Genomic DNA, 16,946 nt, shown 5'->3' with positions numbered 1-16,946 from the left:
GCATTGCTTTGTTTTCGTTATTACTATTTTTTAAGCGAAAACGCTTTCTATTGGTTAAAAGTCTGTCTGCTTTAACTCGCCAATGACAGTAAGTATTTGAAGAGAGACGGTTGGTTATTGGCTATTGGGTTGCCTAACTAGCCAATTGAAAACAAGGGTGGCCAGAAGAATTTGGCGCCCGTGTTTGATGTCCGGAGTGTGTACGAGTTTGTTTTAAAGCGGTTATAAAGACGCATTTATTGGATAAAATTTGCAAGAAAGAGTTTTGAAATGTTTGTGTCCGATATCCGAAAGGAGTTCTATGACGTTATTGTAAACCAGGTAAGCGAGCAGCGAGCAGAGAGAGTCGTTTTGTCTACATTGTGAGCTGTAGCAAGACACGAAACTCGTAAAGTGTAGTAAAATTTGAATTCGTGTCTGTGAATATGACAGACTTTAAATATCAGCTGGTCGTGACATATTTCTTGTTCTAACAGTACTGTTGGGGCTATATATATATATATACACACACACACACACACACACACACACACACACACACACACACACACACACACACACGCTTCCGAGCGTATTCGAGAGGCGAGCGGTGATACAGTTTAATTCCCCTGTTGGAAATGGCCGGAGTTTGTATCGCAGTCGCAAGCCTTGCTTTGCGCATGAAAGCTCTTTCCTAGGCTTCAGTCTCTTGTGTTTGTGCTCCGGGGTGCGTGACTACATCGCTTTACATTAAGTGCGTGTCACTGTGTTTGTTTCAGAGGGTTGCGCTTCTTGTTTCCGCGGATATCGATGCCCTGTGTGCCTGCAAAATACTCCAGGTAAACAAAACAAGCATACAGTGACCGGTCTTGATTTTCTCTTTTAAACCTGTCCAAAAAAATAATAATCAACGAAGACATTCTACAAGCTACTGTAGACATGAATTGTGCCATCGCAGGTTATGGGATTCTTATGCAATCAAGGAACTAATTGAACTGTTTCACTTGTTTGTTTATATATATATATATATATATATATATATATATATATATATATATAATGTGTGTGTGTGTGTGTGTGTGTGTGTGTGTGTATATATGTGTATGTGTGTATATGTATAAAGTGAGTATTCCCATTGCCATTTTAACATGGTGCTCAAAGCATTGTGTAACGTGTTCCTCTCATTGGCTAGGCTTTGTTCCATTGTGACCATGTGCAATACACTCTGGTTCCCGTGACGGGCTGGCAGGAACTGGAAACTGCATTTCTAGAGCACAAGGAGCAGGTAGGGCTTGGTTATGAGCAGTCCATTTTGTTTATACAGTGTATTGCCAAGTTGACAATAATACACACTTTTTTTTCATGAAATTACTTTTTTTTTTTTTTTTTTTCTTGTTGCGTTACATTCGCAGTTCCGGTACTTCGTTCTGATTAACTGTGGCGCTAACATTGACCTGCTGGAGACCCTTCAGCCGGACGAGGACTCTGTGTTCTTTATCTGTGACACGCACAGGCCTGTTGATGTTGTCAATGTCTACAATGATACACAGGTACCGCTGCTTCCTAAATGCCAAAGCCAGTGTTGTTACATTGGGTACTGTGTGCTTTAGATTAAGATTTGTGTTCTTTTTTTAAATTTTTTGTTTCCATATAAATAAAGTCCTGATGGGTTCTTATGTTCATGCATACTGTTTTTATTTTTCCCTGCAAGTTAAGCATGCTTTTCCGTCTCTTCCTAGATTAAGCTGCTCATAAAGCAGGATGACGATCTCGGCATTCCTTCCTATGACGATATCTTCAGAGATGACGAAGAGGAGGATAAGAATGGGGGTGACTCTGGAAACGAGAGCGAGGATGGGTCGGAGCCCTCTGGTAAACGAAGGCGCTTTGACGAGGCGAGTTAACCCTGTATTGCGCAGCCATTTTAAACGTGTAGAAGTGTGGTTGTGTTGTGAGGCGGCAGGCAGCTGTGAGTCTGTTTCAGTCTTGGGTGTCCAAGCTGCAAGAAAATCTGAAGTTTCCCCTACCCCAGGGTGGTATTGGACTGGACACCCCATCAAGATGTATTGCATTTCTATAATTATAGATCATTGAAGACAAACAATGGTACTACAACACCTTAAATCCTAGTTTAGACCTGTTTATCCATGATGATGTTTGTTTGTTTATTTCTTCACAGACACAATTCTCCAGGGCGACTTAGTTGTTACAAACTATCACATTACAGATGAGCAGTTATAAAATCAGGGTTAAGAATTCAATGAGAGAAAATAAAAAATACGGTAAATAATTGTTTGAGAGCAATTACACTTAAATATTTGGTTATAAGAGTAAATTCCATTGAGAGAGTAGTAAGTGTGATAAATGGATAAGATGTCAACAAGCTGCATGTGGTTAGGGATGTTTTTCCGTTATGAAAGGCTTGATAAAATAATTCAAGGCTTAAAGGGACTGAACTTTCTTTACTTGTTTTCCAATAGGGTGCTGTGGAGAGAAGGATAGAAAGACGAAGGGAAAAGCGAGAGTGGGAAGCGCGGAGGTAAGCGCACGATCTTCGGTATCTTGTCACACCGTGTGTTTGCAATGGATCGTTTGTTACAAGATCCTGTTAACCTCCCTGTTCTGTTTTACAGAAGAGAAATCTTGTTTGACTATGAGCAATATGAATACCATGGAACCTCGGTAAGTGTTAAATATGAGCTTTCTGCGCTTCTAGAACTACTTGTACGTCCTGTAATTTGGTATTTGAAGTGCCCGAAGATCGTATTGCATCTTAAATGTCAGGTTTGTTTTGTTGAAGGAATTTTTATTTATTTATTTATTTTAAATCCTCCCTCCTAGTCTGCACTAGTGATGTTTGAGCTGGCCTGGGTTATGTCCAAGGACACCAAAGACATGCTTTGGTAAGTTGCTAAATACTGCCACAGCTCCATAAATCTGTCAAATACAATCTCAGTCTGTACTTTAACACTTAAATGTTTTTAAATTGACTTTCTTACGATTATAGTTTCAAAAATGCAATGTCAATCTTATGCATATAAGATTTGTTTGTTTTTCTCTCTCTCTCTCTCTGACAGGTGGTCAGTTGTTGGTTTAACAGACCAGTGGGTTCAAGATAAAATCACACAGTAAGGACACTACTCTCCCATATGATTCATAGTGTTAAACGTCACTTGATTTTATAGTGCTTTCTTTAAAAAAAAAAAAAAAAAATGTAAAGAGTTTTCTTGCATCTCGCAGTATGAAATACGTCACAGATGTGGGCACGCTGCAACGCCATGTTTCCCGACACAACCATCGCAATGAGGACGAAGAGAACTCGCTCTCCATCGACTGCATGAGAATCTCATTTGAGTACGAGTATCCTTTCCATGGCTAGAAAGGGAGAACCCTTTCTAAAAATCTACCCAGTGAAGCAGAGTAATGTTACAAACGTATACAGTGTTTATCCTACTCTTGTTCTCTCTAGACACCCTGTTGGAAGCGGAGCAATTTTCAAAAAGCCGAATGCCAGATACAGTTAGCTTGTTTCAAAGTGAGGAAAACTGTGCTAGTTTTTCATGGAGATTGATCAGCTGCACCTGGTGTGGAGGTGGGGTCTCTGGAAAACCATGCCCTGTACTCACTGTGAAGTGGTATTGCTCATTTTCAAAGAGTGACCCTGTGAAACTAGCAGTAGACACTGCAGTTTGCATCCTTGACTGTGTTTCCCAGCCTGCACCTGGCCCTGTACCAACACTGGTCCCTCTACGAGAGCATCTGCAACTCCTGTTACACGTCGTCACATTTTAAGCTATGGTCTATTCATGGACAGAAGAAGCTGCAGGAGTTCCTTGCTGATATGGGGTATGTGACCTGAGAGAGATTTCTATAATGATTTTTATTAATGCTGAACCTGGCATTTAGGCGTTGCCGTTATGTGATCTGTGCTCAACCTGTGAGCTGCTGGTATGTTGAAATGCAGGTTTTCAATTTCTCATTGTCTAGACTGCAGTGGGTTTGTTTGTCGTTAATTCTTGCTGCATTCCCTTTTATTTTTGTTGTTGCTTCTGTGTTTCAGCCTTCCACTAAAACAAGTGAGACAGAAATTCAACTCTATGGACATCTCCATAAAGGACAATCTCCGTGAAGTCATTGAAGAATCTTCAAATAAATATGGGTACTTCGCTTCTGTATATCAGTAGCATTTTATATTTTTTGTTTTGAGCAAATTTTATAAATCATCTTTTCTTTTTTCTCCCCTTCCTTTTTCTCTCCCAGAATGAAAGATATCCGAATACAGACATTCAGCGTTCATTTTGGCTTTAAGAATAAATTCCTTGCCAGTGATGTGGTCCATGCTGCAGCAGCCCTTCTTGAGAACATTGAGAAGGATGAGAGTAGAACTGATAACTTTATTAATGCTTTAGACAGCCTGTCCAGGTACTCCCACACTTAACTGAAGATCTCGATCTAATTTACGCAAGTCTGCGTTCTGAACTGGATTAATTACGGCAATTAAATTCATTTGGGTTGTTTAATTATTTAAAAGGGAATTTGCACTCTGGTTTTTAAATGCCTTTTTAAAAGAAAAGCCTTTTGTATATTTTTTTTTTTTTTTTGCATGTTCTGAATTGTTGGAACAACTTTTAAGCACATTTTGTGACTTGCCTCGCTGTATATGGTGCCTTGAAACGGTAACCAGCGTTTCTTTTGGTTAACACACACAGACGGATTTTGTTTAGCTCTAAATAGGCTAACTAATAAACTACATATCTCAAATTTAGTAAAGTAATTTAACACTTTTTTTTTTAATATTGTACTCGAGCAAAAGCTTAAATCTGTCCCATAATCTCTGTTCATGTTTGCAAGTTCTTCCTGTAATACCCCGTATATCTCATAATGCAGAAGTAACCTGGAGAAGCTGCACCATGGGATCAAACTGGCCAAGAAAAAGCTTATTTCTGTTCAGCAGACCGTAGCCAGCTGCATCTGTACTAACCAGATCCTCTCCCAGGGGCCGTTCCTCTACTGCTACCTGATGGAGGTCAGAATAGATACTTTATATTGCGAGGGTCCTGAAGTCATTCTGTTCATAAAGGTGCATGCAAAGTAATCCTGTCTTGTTTTAGTTGGTCGCTGTATTTCTGTTACTCTGAAGCATTCTGTTTGCATGCTGCCTCCTTTTAGTGTCCGACCCTCCCCTTTATTTAATCCTCTTGTTTTTTTTTTTTTCTTTGTATCTGTTACACGTTTTTTGGGTCAGTTTGTGATTTCACCACTCCTCCCCACCACCGGGTGTTAATTGATTTTAATTTTTGTTTTTCTTTGCAGGGCACTCCAGACGTGAAGCTATTTTCCAAGCCAATGTCCTTAAGTATTCTCAGTAAATACCTGCTGAAGGCATTTGTTCGTTCAGTAAGTATGCTTCCACCCAGTACGGGGGGGTGGTGGAGAGGGTCTGGAGCGCTTCCCTGCAGAAAGGACAATAAAAATGTGAGTGATGCAGTGTAATGTCTTGGTTTGTTCCAGACGAAGAACAAGCGTTGCAGGCTGCTGCCTTTGATTATGGCAGCCCCCATGGATGTGGAAAAGGGCACTGTGATCGTGCTGGGAATTCCACCAGAGGCGGAGAGCTCTGACAAAAAGAAGTGCGTGCTGTCCAACTATCTTTCCGTTAGCTGGTCTAGTCACGAATGCACATCAGCAAGGCCGAGTTGAAACATACTGTCGGTGAAGCTTTAACTGGACAGCTCTCTGTGTGGGGTGGGGGTGACTCGTCCACAGTAAGGGGTTTTCTTACAGGAGACCCAAGGCCTCCAAGTGAAGGGCATGCTTTCCATTGTGCTCGCACTAGTTCACATTTAGACTTTTTTTCTTTGTTTAATCAAACATTAACGCAAGCATTTTTTTTTGTGTGTGTGTGTGCTAGTTTCTTTGGAAGGGCATTTGAAAAAGCAGCTGAAAGTACCGGCTCCAGGACTCTGCACGACCACTTTGACACATCTAGTAAGCGTTTCTATTAGTTTGAAAGTTTTTACATAGGAGGGAAATAACCTGGTGTTTTTAGTAGTTTTAGGAACTGGTCTGATTTTGCCACTAGGTGGCAGCATACTTCTACAAATAGTCTGACATTTTTTGCTTTTGAAGTGTACGGCATTGTACACAACAGCATACAGTACTTGGGTGTTTTTGTATTTGTGTGCTTGGTGTATTCTTCAAACGGGTGTGTCTCTGAAGCATGTGGGTTTGTTTTGTTCTTTGCTTGTTTACAGTAGGATAGCACAGATGGGTGTAAGTCTTCCATGTAACTGTCATTGTGTTTCAGTTATTGAGCTGAAGACTGAAGACAGAAGCAAGTTTCTGGATGCTCTTATTACGCTCCTGTCATAAAGGTAAACATACTCCAGTTATAAGAAAGACTTAGTTTAGTTTGCCAGCCTTAAATATATTCAAAGAACTACAGTTTACAGTAAAGCTGATATCTGCACTAAATATCCCCTTTTTTTTTTTTTTTTTTTTTTTAGGTCTAAAATTTGTCTGTCTGCTTCTTGAATGTTTTCTCCATGTAATGTGTAAAACTCATGTCTGATTTCTTCTTTGTATTTTATGCTGTTTTTTAATAGATTTTTATATCGTATGTAAATATTCAATTGATGTAGCAAACGTCCTTGTTTACACATTTTAAATTAAATGCTGTGCCATTAATTGTGTTGCTAGCCTTCATTGAAACTCAGAGTAATATCCTTTTTACCATATTGCACACCACCTCCTTTTGAAGTGTTTGAAACCAGAGACCCTGCCCTCTGCTTTTGAAAAAGGAACTGCCTGAGCCTTTTAAACTGCTCTCCTCTGCTGTAAATACAACTCTTGTTTTCACCTAGAGGAAGACGTGAATAATTACAAGCTTTGTCAGTCTGTTTTTTTAAAAGGTTTCATACCAGACCCCCAAGGAATAAACCCACAGAAGTGCTCCAGTCACTGACTGCAACCCATCATTTTAAAGGTGGGTTTTATAAATAGACCTTTTTATAACTTGAATTCTAGCTACAGCAGAAGTTTTAATTGCTGTAATGTTTAAACAAGTGAGGTCCTATTTTGAGTTAGTCATTTTATTCCCTCAAATGAAGGGTTGTTGCTGCCTATTGTGCAGTGGGCTGTGCAGCTTTCCTCCCATCTTTTTTTTTTTTATACAATGAAAAAGTTGTTCAACTTTGAAAGGTGCTTTTTTTTTCCACTTTGTAGTTGAAGTACCCCAGGGGAAGCATTTATGTTTTTTCCATTTACCTTTAATACTTTTAACACCTTTTAATATATTGGGGTGTTCCTAACCCTCAACTCTGTGCATGGAGGAAGTTCCAAAATCTTTATTTTTTTTAAACACACTGGTAGGGTCCATGAGACTAAAGGCAAACTCAATATATTTGTATTGTATCTACACCAGCTATCTGTTCCCACCAAATGCAGCTTTTATAAAACAAAAAAAGAAGTCCCAGCCCTTCATAGTTTGATTACTGTGACGTGTGTTGTACACTGGGTAAGGAGACAAGCCCAAAGATTGCTTTTGAAGCTCTATTGTTGTATGTCAGTGATGTGATCAAGGAAAGATATTTCCAAACAAAACTAGACTGCTATTAACAGAGAACAGCAGGGACTATACCCCCCCCCCCCCCCCCCCCCCAGTGAGCAAATTGCCCACACTGTAGTAAATGTATTACATGGGTAATTTGCCCACAGTGGAAAACCAGAGATCAGTAAACTAATTTTGTGTGCATAAATTTATAACCAGAATTACAAAAACATCTAATTTAAACCTCAAATCTGATAATAAAAAGCTGAAATATGATTATGTATTTACTTTCCTGTTTTCTGAAGGTACTCCAAACCTGTCTATCAGTCTATATAGAAACTTCACTAAAGTGTGCTGGTTCTTCATGACAATCCTTTACAGAGTGGATTCGGATGGGGAAAGGGGGGGGGGGGGTACCATAATTGCATACTTCTTGACATGGGAATTAAAACAGCGGATAAACCAATCTGCCCACACAGCCAGCGTGTTTACAAACACAGCTGATTGCAGGGTGGGTCTCCCTGCCCTGCCACTGTTTATTCTGTATAATTATATTTATGAATTTGGTATGGGACAAATCACTGTTTACACATGCTTAGTTTATAAGAATGTATTCTGGTGGAATTCATTGAGAACTTGACAGTGCTGTTGAGTAGAAGCTTAGTGACATAACATAAAAATAAAGTGCTGTCGTTTCATTATTATTCTTTAAGGCAATCTCTTTACTATGTTGTGCAGTTCTGCATTCTGTAAACTTGACCTGTTTAAGTTATGAATAACCTGCCCTTTTCAGACACATGCAAACCCGTTTTAAGTAAAACCTGGGAAACTCATGGCTGTGATGTGGCTGTTGAGAAGCTTGTCTAGTGAGCAGCAGGGGCAGTTCTTCAGTGGCGTGGTGCTAGACTGCCTCCACGGGGGGACTTGGAGCAGTGAGCAGGGGTAGCACGGTCCAATGAGTCACCCAGTCCTACAGGATGGGTGGAGGAGGTCACCTTGGGGCGTTCAATTACTTGAAAGGGGATTTATAAATTGTTTTGTGTTGTGTACATGAGATGGCTGTGCATGGGTGGGTTTTTAGGGGGGTAATTCATTCTTTCCTACAGTATCTCAGGGTTCAGTTCATCAACTTCGAAAGCATTGCACTCAATAAGGTTGTTTTCACGGGTGTTTCTTGCTCGGCTCTTAATTAAAGTCATTGTGAATCAGGACAGTTTTTCATCTTTTCATTTTCGGTGCCTCCTCTCTGACATTTTTGCTTGAGGTTCTGCCACAGCCTTTCCGCTGTGCGTGGATCACAGGATCTGTGAAGTCCAGCAGTAGAGGATCTTTGTCTGTGAGACCTCTGAAAAGGATTCCTTGGTTCTGCACACTCACAAAGAGAAGCTGAGAAGTGGACAGCAACTTCATTTTAAACTCTCCCGTGTACAACATTTGTATGTTGATGTACGCAAGCTCTTTAGTCTTGAATATGAGCGTTTTCTTTTTGGATCATGTACAGCTTTCAGCTTGCTCTATGTATGTCTCTGCTTCACTTTACTTTTCTGTAATTTTACCATGCTTTGCCTTCACTAAAGCAAATATGTTGAAATTAAATACAACACACACAATTATTTAAAATAAGTGCAGTTCATTTATTTATTTACTTTTCACTCCAGGGGAAATAAGTGTGTGTGTGTGTGTGTGTGTGTATATATATATATATATATATATATGTAGATATAGTATATATATATATATATATATGTATATATATATAATATATATAGTATATATATATACATATATAATGTATAATATATATATATATAGATATACATATATAGGTATATATATATCATATATATATATATATATATATATATATATATACATATATATATACATATATATATATATATACATATACATATATATATGTATATAACATACATACGATATATATATATTAATATATATGTATGTATAATATATATATATATATATATATATATATATATGTATATAATTTTGCAAGCTTACTGGAAAACCTAATCTACTTAATAAACCTAAGCAAAGTAATAATACAATAAGAAGCATTGCATCTGCGTGAATGAATGACGGCTGTCTCTTGGAGCAGCAGTGAATGCCTTTCCGCTGTGTGGCTCTCAGGAATGCTGAGTTCTCATTTAATAAGACATTCGCAGCACGACTGCAGACAATCCAAGTCAGCCTCCACTGAGCCGAAATGAGCAGCCTCGCGGGCTCCGGGTCTCCAGCAGATTCGGGGAATGTGCTCCCGACCAAGACCACAATACACTAAACACACAGCATTGAGGAGCTATCTTTTCAATTATTTAATCTAGTGAACACCAAACAAAAGTAGCCCCCCTGGGATACAAAAACAACTTAATTGAATTAAAAGTTTCTTTTTTTCATAACATTTCTAATATTGATTCACTTAAAAAAAAAAAAAAAAGAAATATTGCATAAGTTTTTGTTGCTGTTGTTTCAAAACTAGTAATCACTGGCTTTGGTGCCTTTTACCTCTGGAGAGGTATTGTAAAGTGTATTATAAAACATTGCAAACCATGGTAAATGCATAGCACAGCCATGAGTAAACTGCTGAATTACTGTGCAAATTGACCAAGGCCACTCCCCTGTGGACACAATCTACACCTGCAAACCGCCTCACAAACTGTTGTTATTGGCAGTCTCTGAGAGAGCCTCAGACTGGAAAGCAGGACAATATTGAGGTGCGCTGTCAAACTGCCGGCTGCTGTAGCTAGAGCCATTGTCCATCCATGACTTTCCTCGAGAAATTAAAAAAGAATAATTCAAATAAATTAAAAAAAGATTGTGGTAGAAAGCAGACTGGACGGACCTTGTGTCTGAACGATGATTAATGAGTGTGAGGCTCTCCCCAGGCTTATTTATTTTGTACTAAATACTGGAGATTCCAAGACATGTCACACTGACTTGAGCAAGATATTTAACAGACTATAGGAAGTGGCGCATCATTGTGGGTATGGGATGACCTCATTTGTGTATCCCCCAAAAAAAATTACCTCCTCTGCATCAATGACAGTATTATGAATAATCAACATTATCAAGTCAAACGCTTGCAGGAAATACATTTTTAAAAGTAACACTGATCTGGGCAGCTCCTCTTTTATTATACCCTTTTCCTGCACGAAAAACAGAAAGGATCAACCAGAAAGCTGCAGGGCAATGCTCTGGTGATTCAGAGAAAGGAAAAGGTTGAGATGTCTGGTGTGCAGGCCAGACAGTTACCTCTAGAACATGACAAATGACACAGGGATTTGCATAACAAAGCACTCTGAGAAAGCCAGCAAATCCTACTATGATGTAATTAAGGCTGCAGGCTATGGGTTCCAGTGGCATTTTTTGGAAAATAAGAAATGAGGTTAAATGTCATTTAATAACTTTAGAAATCCCTACAAGGTCTGGGGGTTTCTTTTGTTTTTTGTTTTCTTCCAGGGTCACAAACACGTGCTAACAACAAGAAATGTAAATAAAGGAATATTCAGGTTTATACATACTGTCATACATACCTTTATCCTACTGTCATACATTTCTTGTTTATAAGCTATTTTGTGCATTTGTTTTCCAGTCATGCCAGTTTCTGCTTTGCTTTGAGTTTGTTTTTTTAAGCGCTGTCAATGCTGGCTCTGGCACGCCAACACAAAGCATGTACCCTTTGCAGTGTTTGCGATGCCCTCACGGTGAGCAGGACCCCTCCAGTGAATGGGGATGAGAGAATAGCTATGCTCTCTGATTAGCCTTGCTCCAGACCTCCCTTCACTTGCAGAATACAGAGCAAGCCTTTCTGAAAGGTCTGTACAAGTGAAAATAAATAGATACAATAAAACCAACAGCAGAATATGAATTGTTTTCTCTGGGAGGTCTAGAATAAGACTTTGGCTTCATGGCGTTGGTCACAACACTTTTTTTTGCAATAGCAATATTTTCATTATTTGTGAGAAACAATAATGTTTAAACATGGTTTTGGGATATGCTACTGTGTACTCTCCAAAACAGCCCAATCGTTTAATAATATGCTTAACCTATAGTATCACAGGGGTCTTTCCCTTACACAGCCTCATTTCACTTGCATGACAACACTCTGTAAACACCTGCATCCTAATTGTACTTCCTTTTCCTGTTTTACTCCTGAAGCCAGACAGCCTGGTAATCCTTCCTCCTCATTAGCTCTCCTTAAACAATTCAAGGTCATTGGATGGATTCTATGGACCACTGCGAATAACAAATAAAACACAAATATATAGAAAATGTGAGTTTAATCACAATCATTGACACATGCAACTAGCCCTCACAAGCTCAAAGGAATTGGCAGCCTGCTTGTGGTGGCATTGTTCTTTTTTTTTCTTACATAGCCCTTGTGTGCTAAATGGGAGCAGTAGGTGGATCCTCCACAGCGCCTCCAGATGGTTTGAATAGACCCAGGGAGGCTCATTGAATTTTGAATTGGGAGTGTGTGGTGGGTGACAGGTGGTGGACAGGTCACTGCTTCACAGACCGGCAGAATTCTTGTGCGATGAGATCACGCACTGTCATCAGAGGGAAATGACTTCTCGCTCTCCATGACTCACGTTGGGGGACGCCCAGGGTCCCAAAGGTGAAAGGGTCAGTGCACACTCTATGGGCAGCTCCAGCGAGCCAACAAAACCTCTTTGGGACTGCAGGGGTCAAGTTTACAGCTTAACTGGCTTGTGTTTTTTTTTTAATTCTGTGTTTTACTAGAAATGAAAAGCAGGAGAGTGTTTCACCTGTTGCTATGATCTACAGGCCCTTTGGAGCCCTTTTTCATGGGGTTCATTGAATGCCTGGCTCAGAATTGCTTTGTTGAATATCTATGACTAAGGTATGACAAAACCCTGTATCTAGGCAACTGAAAGCCCTCCACAGTTGCCATGGGGAGAATTCAGCCAAAGTGTTCCTTTTGAGAGTGTCGGTCAGGAGCAGCTTAACTGGCCGGGGGGGGGGGGGGGGGGGAGGGGAGGGGAGGGGAGGGAGGGGAGGGGGGGGGGTTTACCTTTTTCAGGTGTTTCTACTGTCTGACTACGATTTTTGTATTAAACCCCTACCTGAAGACAACTAGTTTCACAAGGAAAAGTTTCCTTTCTCTCACAGCCAAAGCCGGGAAGGTGGGGGGGGAGGGAGGGGAGGGAGAGAGAGGGGGGGGGCACATGGTTCACAAAGATGACACATTTATGCTAAACAGTTACATGAAATAAACTTCTGTTGATAGTCAATATTTACTGCATTGTTTCATGCCTTTGTTTAAACCCAGGTTGTGAGGGACCCCAGCAAATACACAATACCCTGTTCAGAAGTGTCGTATGCTGCAATTCCTTTGGGGTTACTTCTTGCCTTTTCACAAGTATTTTGTTTTTCAGAGAATGGGGGACATGCTCAAGGAAGGTGGAATTATTCACAGTTCCAATCTGAGTTCAACAGCCACTGCACTTCAGAGACCTGCTTCATGAGCACATTCAGCACTGAGTCATTCCTACAACAGGCAACTGAGTCACGAGGCAGTGCAGAGATGCAATCAGACCTTATTCAAAAGAAACTAGCAGGGCACTTGCTGTTAAAATAATAACATCTTTAAATTGTTCAGCCACATTTGGTGTACCTGTAGTACGAAGTAACCAACACACAAACATTCAAACTCCCACCCTGAATGAGCCACAGAGCGGTATATACCTGAGCCTGTAGGAGGCTGCTCCCTCTGCAACATCCTTAACTCATACATGCATCTGAGACTAACAATTACTATGATTGTACAAAACAGTTTGATGCTAACTTTAAAACCACAGCGCTCTTTTATTTTCATATGGCTGTAACCTCCCCATAGACGGCCATTATACCGGCTCTAAAATGTGTTTTATCTCATGACCAGCAATCTGAGCCCATGCTCCTCTCCGTTTAAACTTGTTCAGTTTGATCAGATGATTAGTTTCTTCATGTTTTACCATGTGTTTTGTAATGTAACAGTTTTATTTTTCTTTCACGAAAACAAGTTGGAGTTTGGTGTAAAGATCTCTCTTTCAGTTCCGGAGTCAAAAGCATTGGATTATTTATTTCTTTTTTTTCTGACAGGTCTCATATACATCTGGTCAGGAAAAGGAAATATCCCATATCCTGGATTAAGCATTCTGGGCTGGGTGTGCGACTACGGGACTTTCCTGATCCGTCAGCCTGCTTTCCAACCGAGCCAGCGGGTTCAGCCAGCGGGGTGAGATTCAGAGTGGCGTGCGGAACAGGACAAAGCGTTGACCAGTTATATCCCTCTCCCTGACCGTGTGAGCCAGTATGATAACACTGAGAGAGAGAGAGAGAGAGAGAGACACAGAGAGAGAAACACAAACACAGAGGGGGTGGAGAGAGAGGAGAGAGAGAGAGAGAAAGGGGGGGTGGAGAGAAAGGAGAGAGAGAGAGAAAGGGGAAGCTCCCGTCTCACTCTTTGTCTGCTTGATGACTTAGAGAGTCTAAGTGAATGTGGGATGAAGGGGGCTCGGGGAGGGGTTAGGGTTGGGGGGGGGGAGCATGTTTAATTGAAGGACCTTTCCAGTAAGGGAACTCATCTGGTTGTCTTCATCTTTACCATTTTCATAAATAAATGCTTACCCCTGCTGTGCCCTGCCCTCCCCTCCATCCCTCCCTCACTCCCTCACTCCCAAGCAGTTGGGGAGAAAGAAAGCCTTGGTATTGTGCAGAGGATTATAGGCCAACCAAACTACTGCATTGTTCTGGGGAAAAAATACATCTTTTTACATGGTACAGTTTAGTGAGTGAAAAATAAAGCAATGTTTCGGGTGTAAAAGTGGTAAATGTAAATGTTCATTTTAAGACGTTATGCACCACTTAGTTTGTCTTCCAATGGTAACAACGTTCTCGATGCTATTTACTGATCTAGAGAACAAGTCTGTGAATCATTTCAGAATGGGTGCCCTTAGTATACAGCGAAGAGTGATTCAACACAATAAGACTCACACAGACTCTCAAAATAAAAGCAGCTGTTAACTATGGGAGGAAGGAACCAGAACGAAAACACGGACTCGAGCACAGTCTGAGCTTTCTTATATATCATAAGACACTTTGATATAGTGTGGGTGGCAAACCTGCACAGAGAAAAGAGATCAAAACACGTTCAATTTGAGCATCACGGTTTATTCCTCTAAACAGCAACTCAGACAGCTCAGAATGCGTCAAGCAATACATTTTAAATACAAAAATAAAAGCTTTCAGTCAAGGACACAAAAGGGAATGCGCAGCGTTTACGTGTACAGTAAAGGTCTGCACACCCCGTGAACCACCTGCTGATTCAACCATCTACCACTGGCAGCGGGGGGCTGTCTGTCTGATTAAACTGCAGTAGGGCTGCTGGATCTTAGTGGTTACATCGGAATACATCAATGCGGACAAGGCACCGTGTTGCGCGCCTCTTAGAATGTCCTCTACAGAACCGTTATTTACTACAGCAGGCACGTTTGAGTGAGATTTCCTCATAATGCGCACTGTGGGTTCATCACAAGGAGGACTGTAACCATGTGCTGTGGTTGTACAGTGAACCCTTCAAACAGTGCGCCGGTCTGCTCTTTTTAGCCGTCTATGTGCCGTATTTAACATGCAGTCATATTGCTGTGGACTGGGCTATAGAGCGGTTGTTACGCACAGTCGATTTTAGATGTACTAGGATCAATTAATACTGCAATTGGACGACTGAACACATTTCTGCTTTCAAAGTTCCTATTGAAAACACAGCAGTATTACTGCCTACATTAAATGCGTTTGAATGCATTGGGGAATACACACAACTGAATACATCAATACAATATATCAAGTACAAATACAGTTGTATAATTATGAAAAAGAGAAAAAAACAAAATCGCTATGGCTATACACATTAGTTCATAACTGAAATCCTGAAAAACTGGTGGTAAATGCTGGTGGGTACCTTATAAACGAACAGTCTGGTTATTAAAAGGGTGTCTTTTCAATGTCAACAAAATGTCTCGAAGTCTTATAAGCCGACAAAATATTTTTCAAAGGGTTTTTTTCTTCTTTTTTTCCTTATTCTTCTAAAAGTTTTATGTTCAGTTGTTTTGCTTTTGTATTGTTGCTTTTAAAAAGTGATATCGTTTTGGTTTTTTTTTTTTTTTTTTTTTTATTGTTTTTTTTTTTTTTTTTCCGTTGTACAAATCTTAACTTCGTCAAGTGTATTCTATGTTGAAAACAGGTAGAGACAGCTGGAAGATTCTTCAAGCCCAGTAGGTGGTTGAGACCGTGCAGACGCCACGGGGCGATTCCAAAAATTCAAATTAAAAAATTAAACGTAATTTTTTTTATCATATTCCACGTTCTGAGCCGCTCTTATTGGGGGCGCATATTTGACCGCATAAGAACTGGCCCCTTTTTGGGGACAAGAGCAACAAAGCATTCCGCCACCGACGAACAGAAGCGCAGTCGCTGCCCAGCCGATGTACAGAGCGGCTCCCATCTCTCGCTTCATCGGAGCGGGGATTTTAGGGTCGTAGAAATCCACGATGATTCTGTGGGCCATCCAACAGAGAGGTATCAAGAGTAAAAAGCCACTGATGATGAAGATCACTCCTCCCGCGTTGACGATTCTCACCTTGGACCCTTCGCCTTGGATGCAGTTGGTGCACTGCGCCCCGGCGATCGTCACCAGCAGCCCGAAGACTCCGAGCACTGAGGAGATGATGGTGAGGGCGCGGGCTGCCTGCAGGTCCTGGGTGAGGGACAGCATGGAATCGTGCGTCTTGCACTGCATCTGCCCCGTGCTCTGGACCACGCAGGTCATCCACAGACCGTCCCAGACCGTCTGGGCCAGCACAATATTGGCGTCAATATAGGCAGTCACTTTCCACATGGGTAGCCCGCAGGCCATCATAACCAGCAGCCAGCCAATGACGCACAGTCCCAAGCCAAACACCTCCAAAACTGCAGAAACCATCTTCCAGTAACTTTAGTTATAAATATATATAATAACAAAGCAAGCTATTTTTTTATAGAAGAGGAGATTCTCCCTCTTGCTTTTTCTTCTTGCCTGAAAAGTTGAGTTGCTTGTCTTAGGGGTAAATAGGGTTCCGTTTTCTCCCACTCTCACTGTCCGGGCTGTAAATTCAAACTGCAGCACCAGAGTATTTAGCCTTTTGAGAGAAAACCTCCACCAGTGACCGAGCTGGAGGAACCGAACAGCGGGCCAATCGGGAGCTCGGTGCACCCGTGGCCAGCCAATAGCAAGAGAGACCCGCTAGATGTCAAGAGACAAAGGGGGGGGGTGACGCGACGTTTCTTATAAACAGTTAGCTGCCTTTGAATTGGGAAGGATGGGCAAAGAAATCCAGCCTGCCTGGAATTTAGTCGG

The 16,946-nt window shown here is 40.9% G+C and overlaps 2 protein-coding genes across 2 annotated transcripts; one reads left to right on the top strand and one right to left on the bottom strand.

Moving 5' to 3' along the window:
• The first annotated feature begins 171 nt into the window (after nt 1–171).
• Nucleotides 172–9,133, top strand: LOC121300371 (cell division control protein 45 homolog). The gene is made up of 19 exons (XM_041228947.1): nt 172–321; nt 759–818; nt 1,172–1,264; nt 1,392–1,529; nt 1,719–1,874; nt 2,460–2,518; nt 2,613–2,661; nt 2,821–2,882; nt 3,057–3,107; nt 3,220–3,339; nt 3,694–3,825; nt 4,040–4,138; nt 4,240–4,401; nt 4,867–5,005; nt 5,293–5,376; nt 5,491–5,609; nt 5,891–5,967; nt 6,287–6,353; nt 6,486–9,133. Exons 1-18 carry the CDS (start codon nt 271–273, stop codon nt 6,349–6,351), a joined length of 1,716 nt encoding a protein of 571 aa, XP_041084881.1. The 5' UTR covers nt 172–270; the 3' UTR covers nt 6,352–6,353; nt 6,486–9,133.
• Nucleotides 9,134–15,718: 6,585 nt separating this feature from the next.
• Nucleotides 15,719–16,716, bottom strand: LOC121300110 (claudin-4-like). Its single transcript, XM_041228511.1, has one exon. It carries the CDS (start codon nt 16,530–16,532, stop codon nt 15,885–15,887), a length of 648 nt encoding a protein of 215 aa, XP_041084445.1. The 5' UTR covers nt 16,533–16,716; the 3' UTR covers nt 15,719–15,884.
• Nucleotides 16,717–16,946: the final 230 nt, after the last annotated feature.

Source organism: Polyodon spathula, chromosome 25, assembly GCF_017654505.1.
Source record: "Polyodon spathula isolate WHYD16114869_AA chromosome 25, ASM1765450v1, whole genome shotgun sequence".
Taxonomy (NCBI): Eukaryota; Metazoa; Chordata; class Actinopteri; order Acipenseriformes; family Polyodontidae; genus Polyodon; species Polyodon spathula.
Note: the sequence above shows the minus strand (reverse complement) of the source record. Positions and strands in the feature narration are given on the sequence as shown.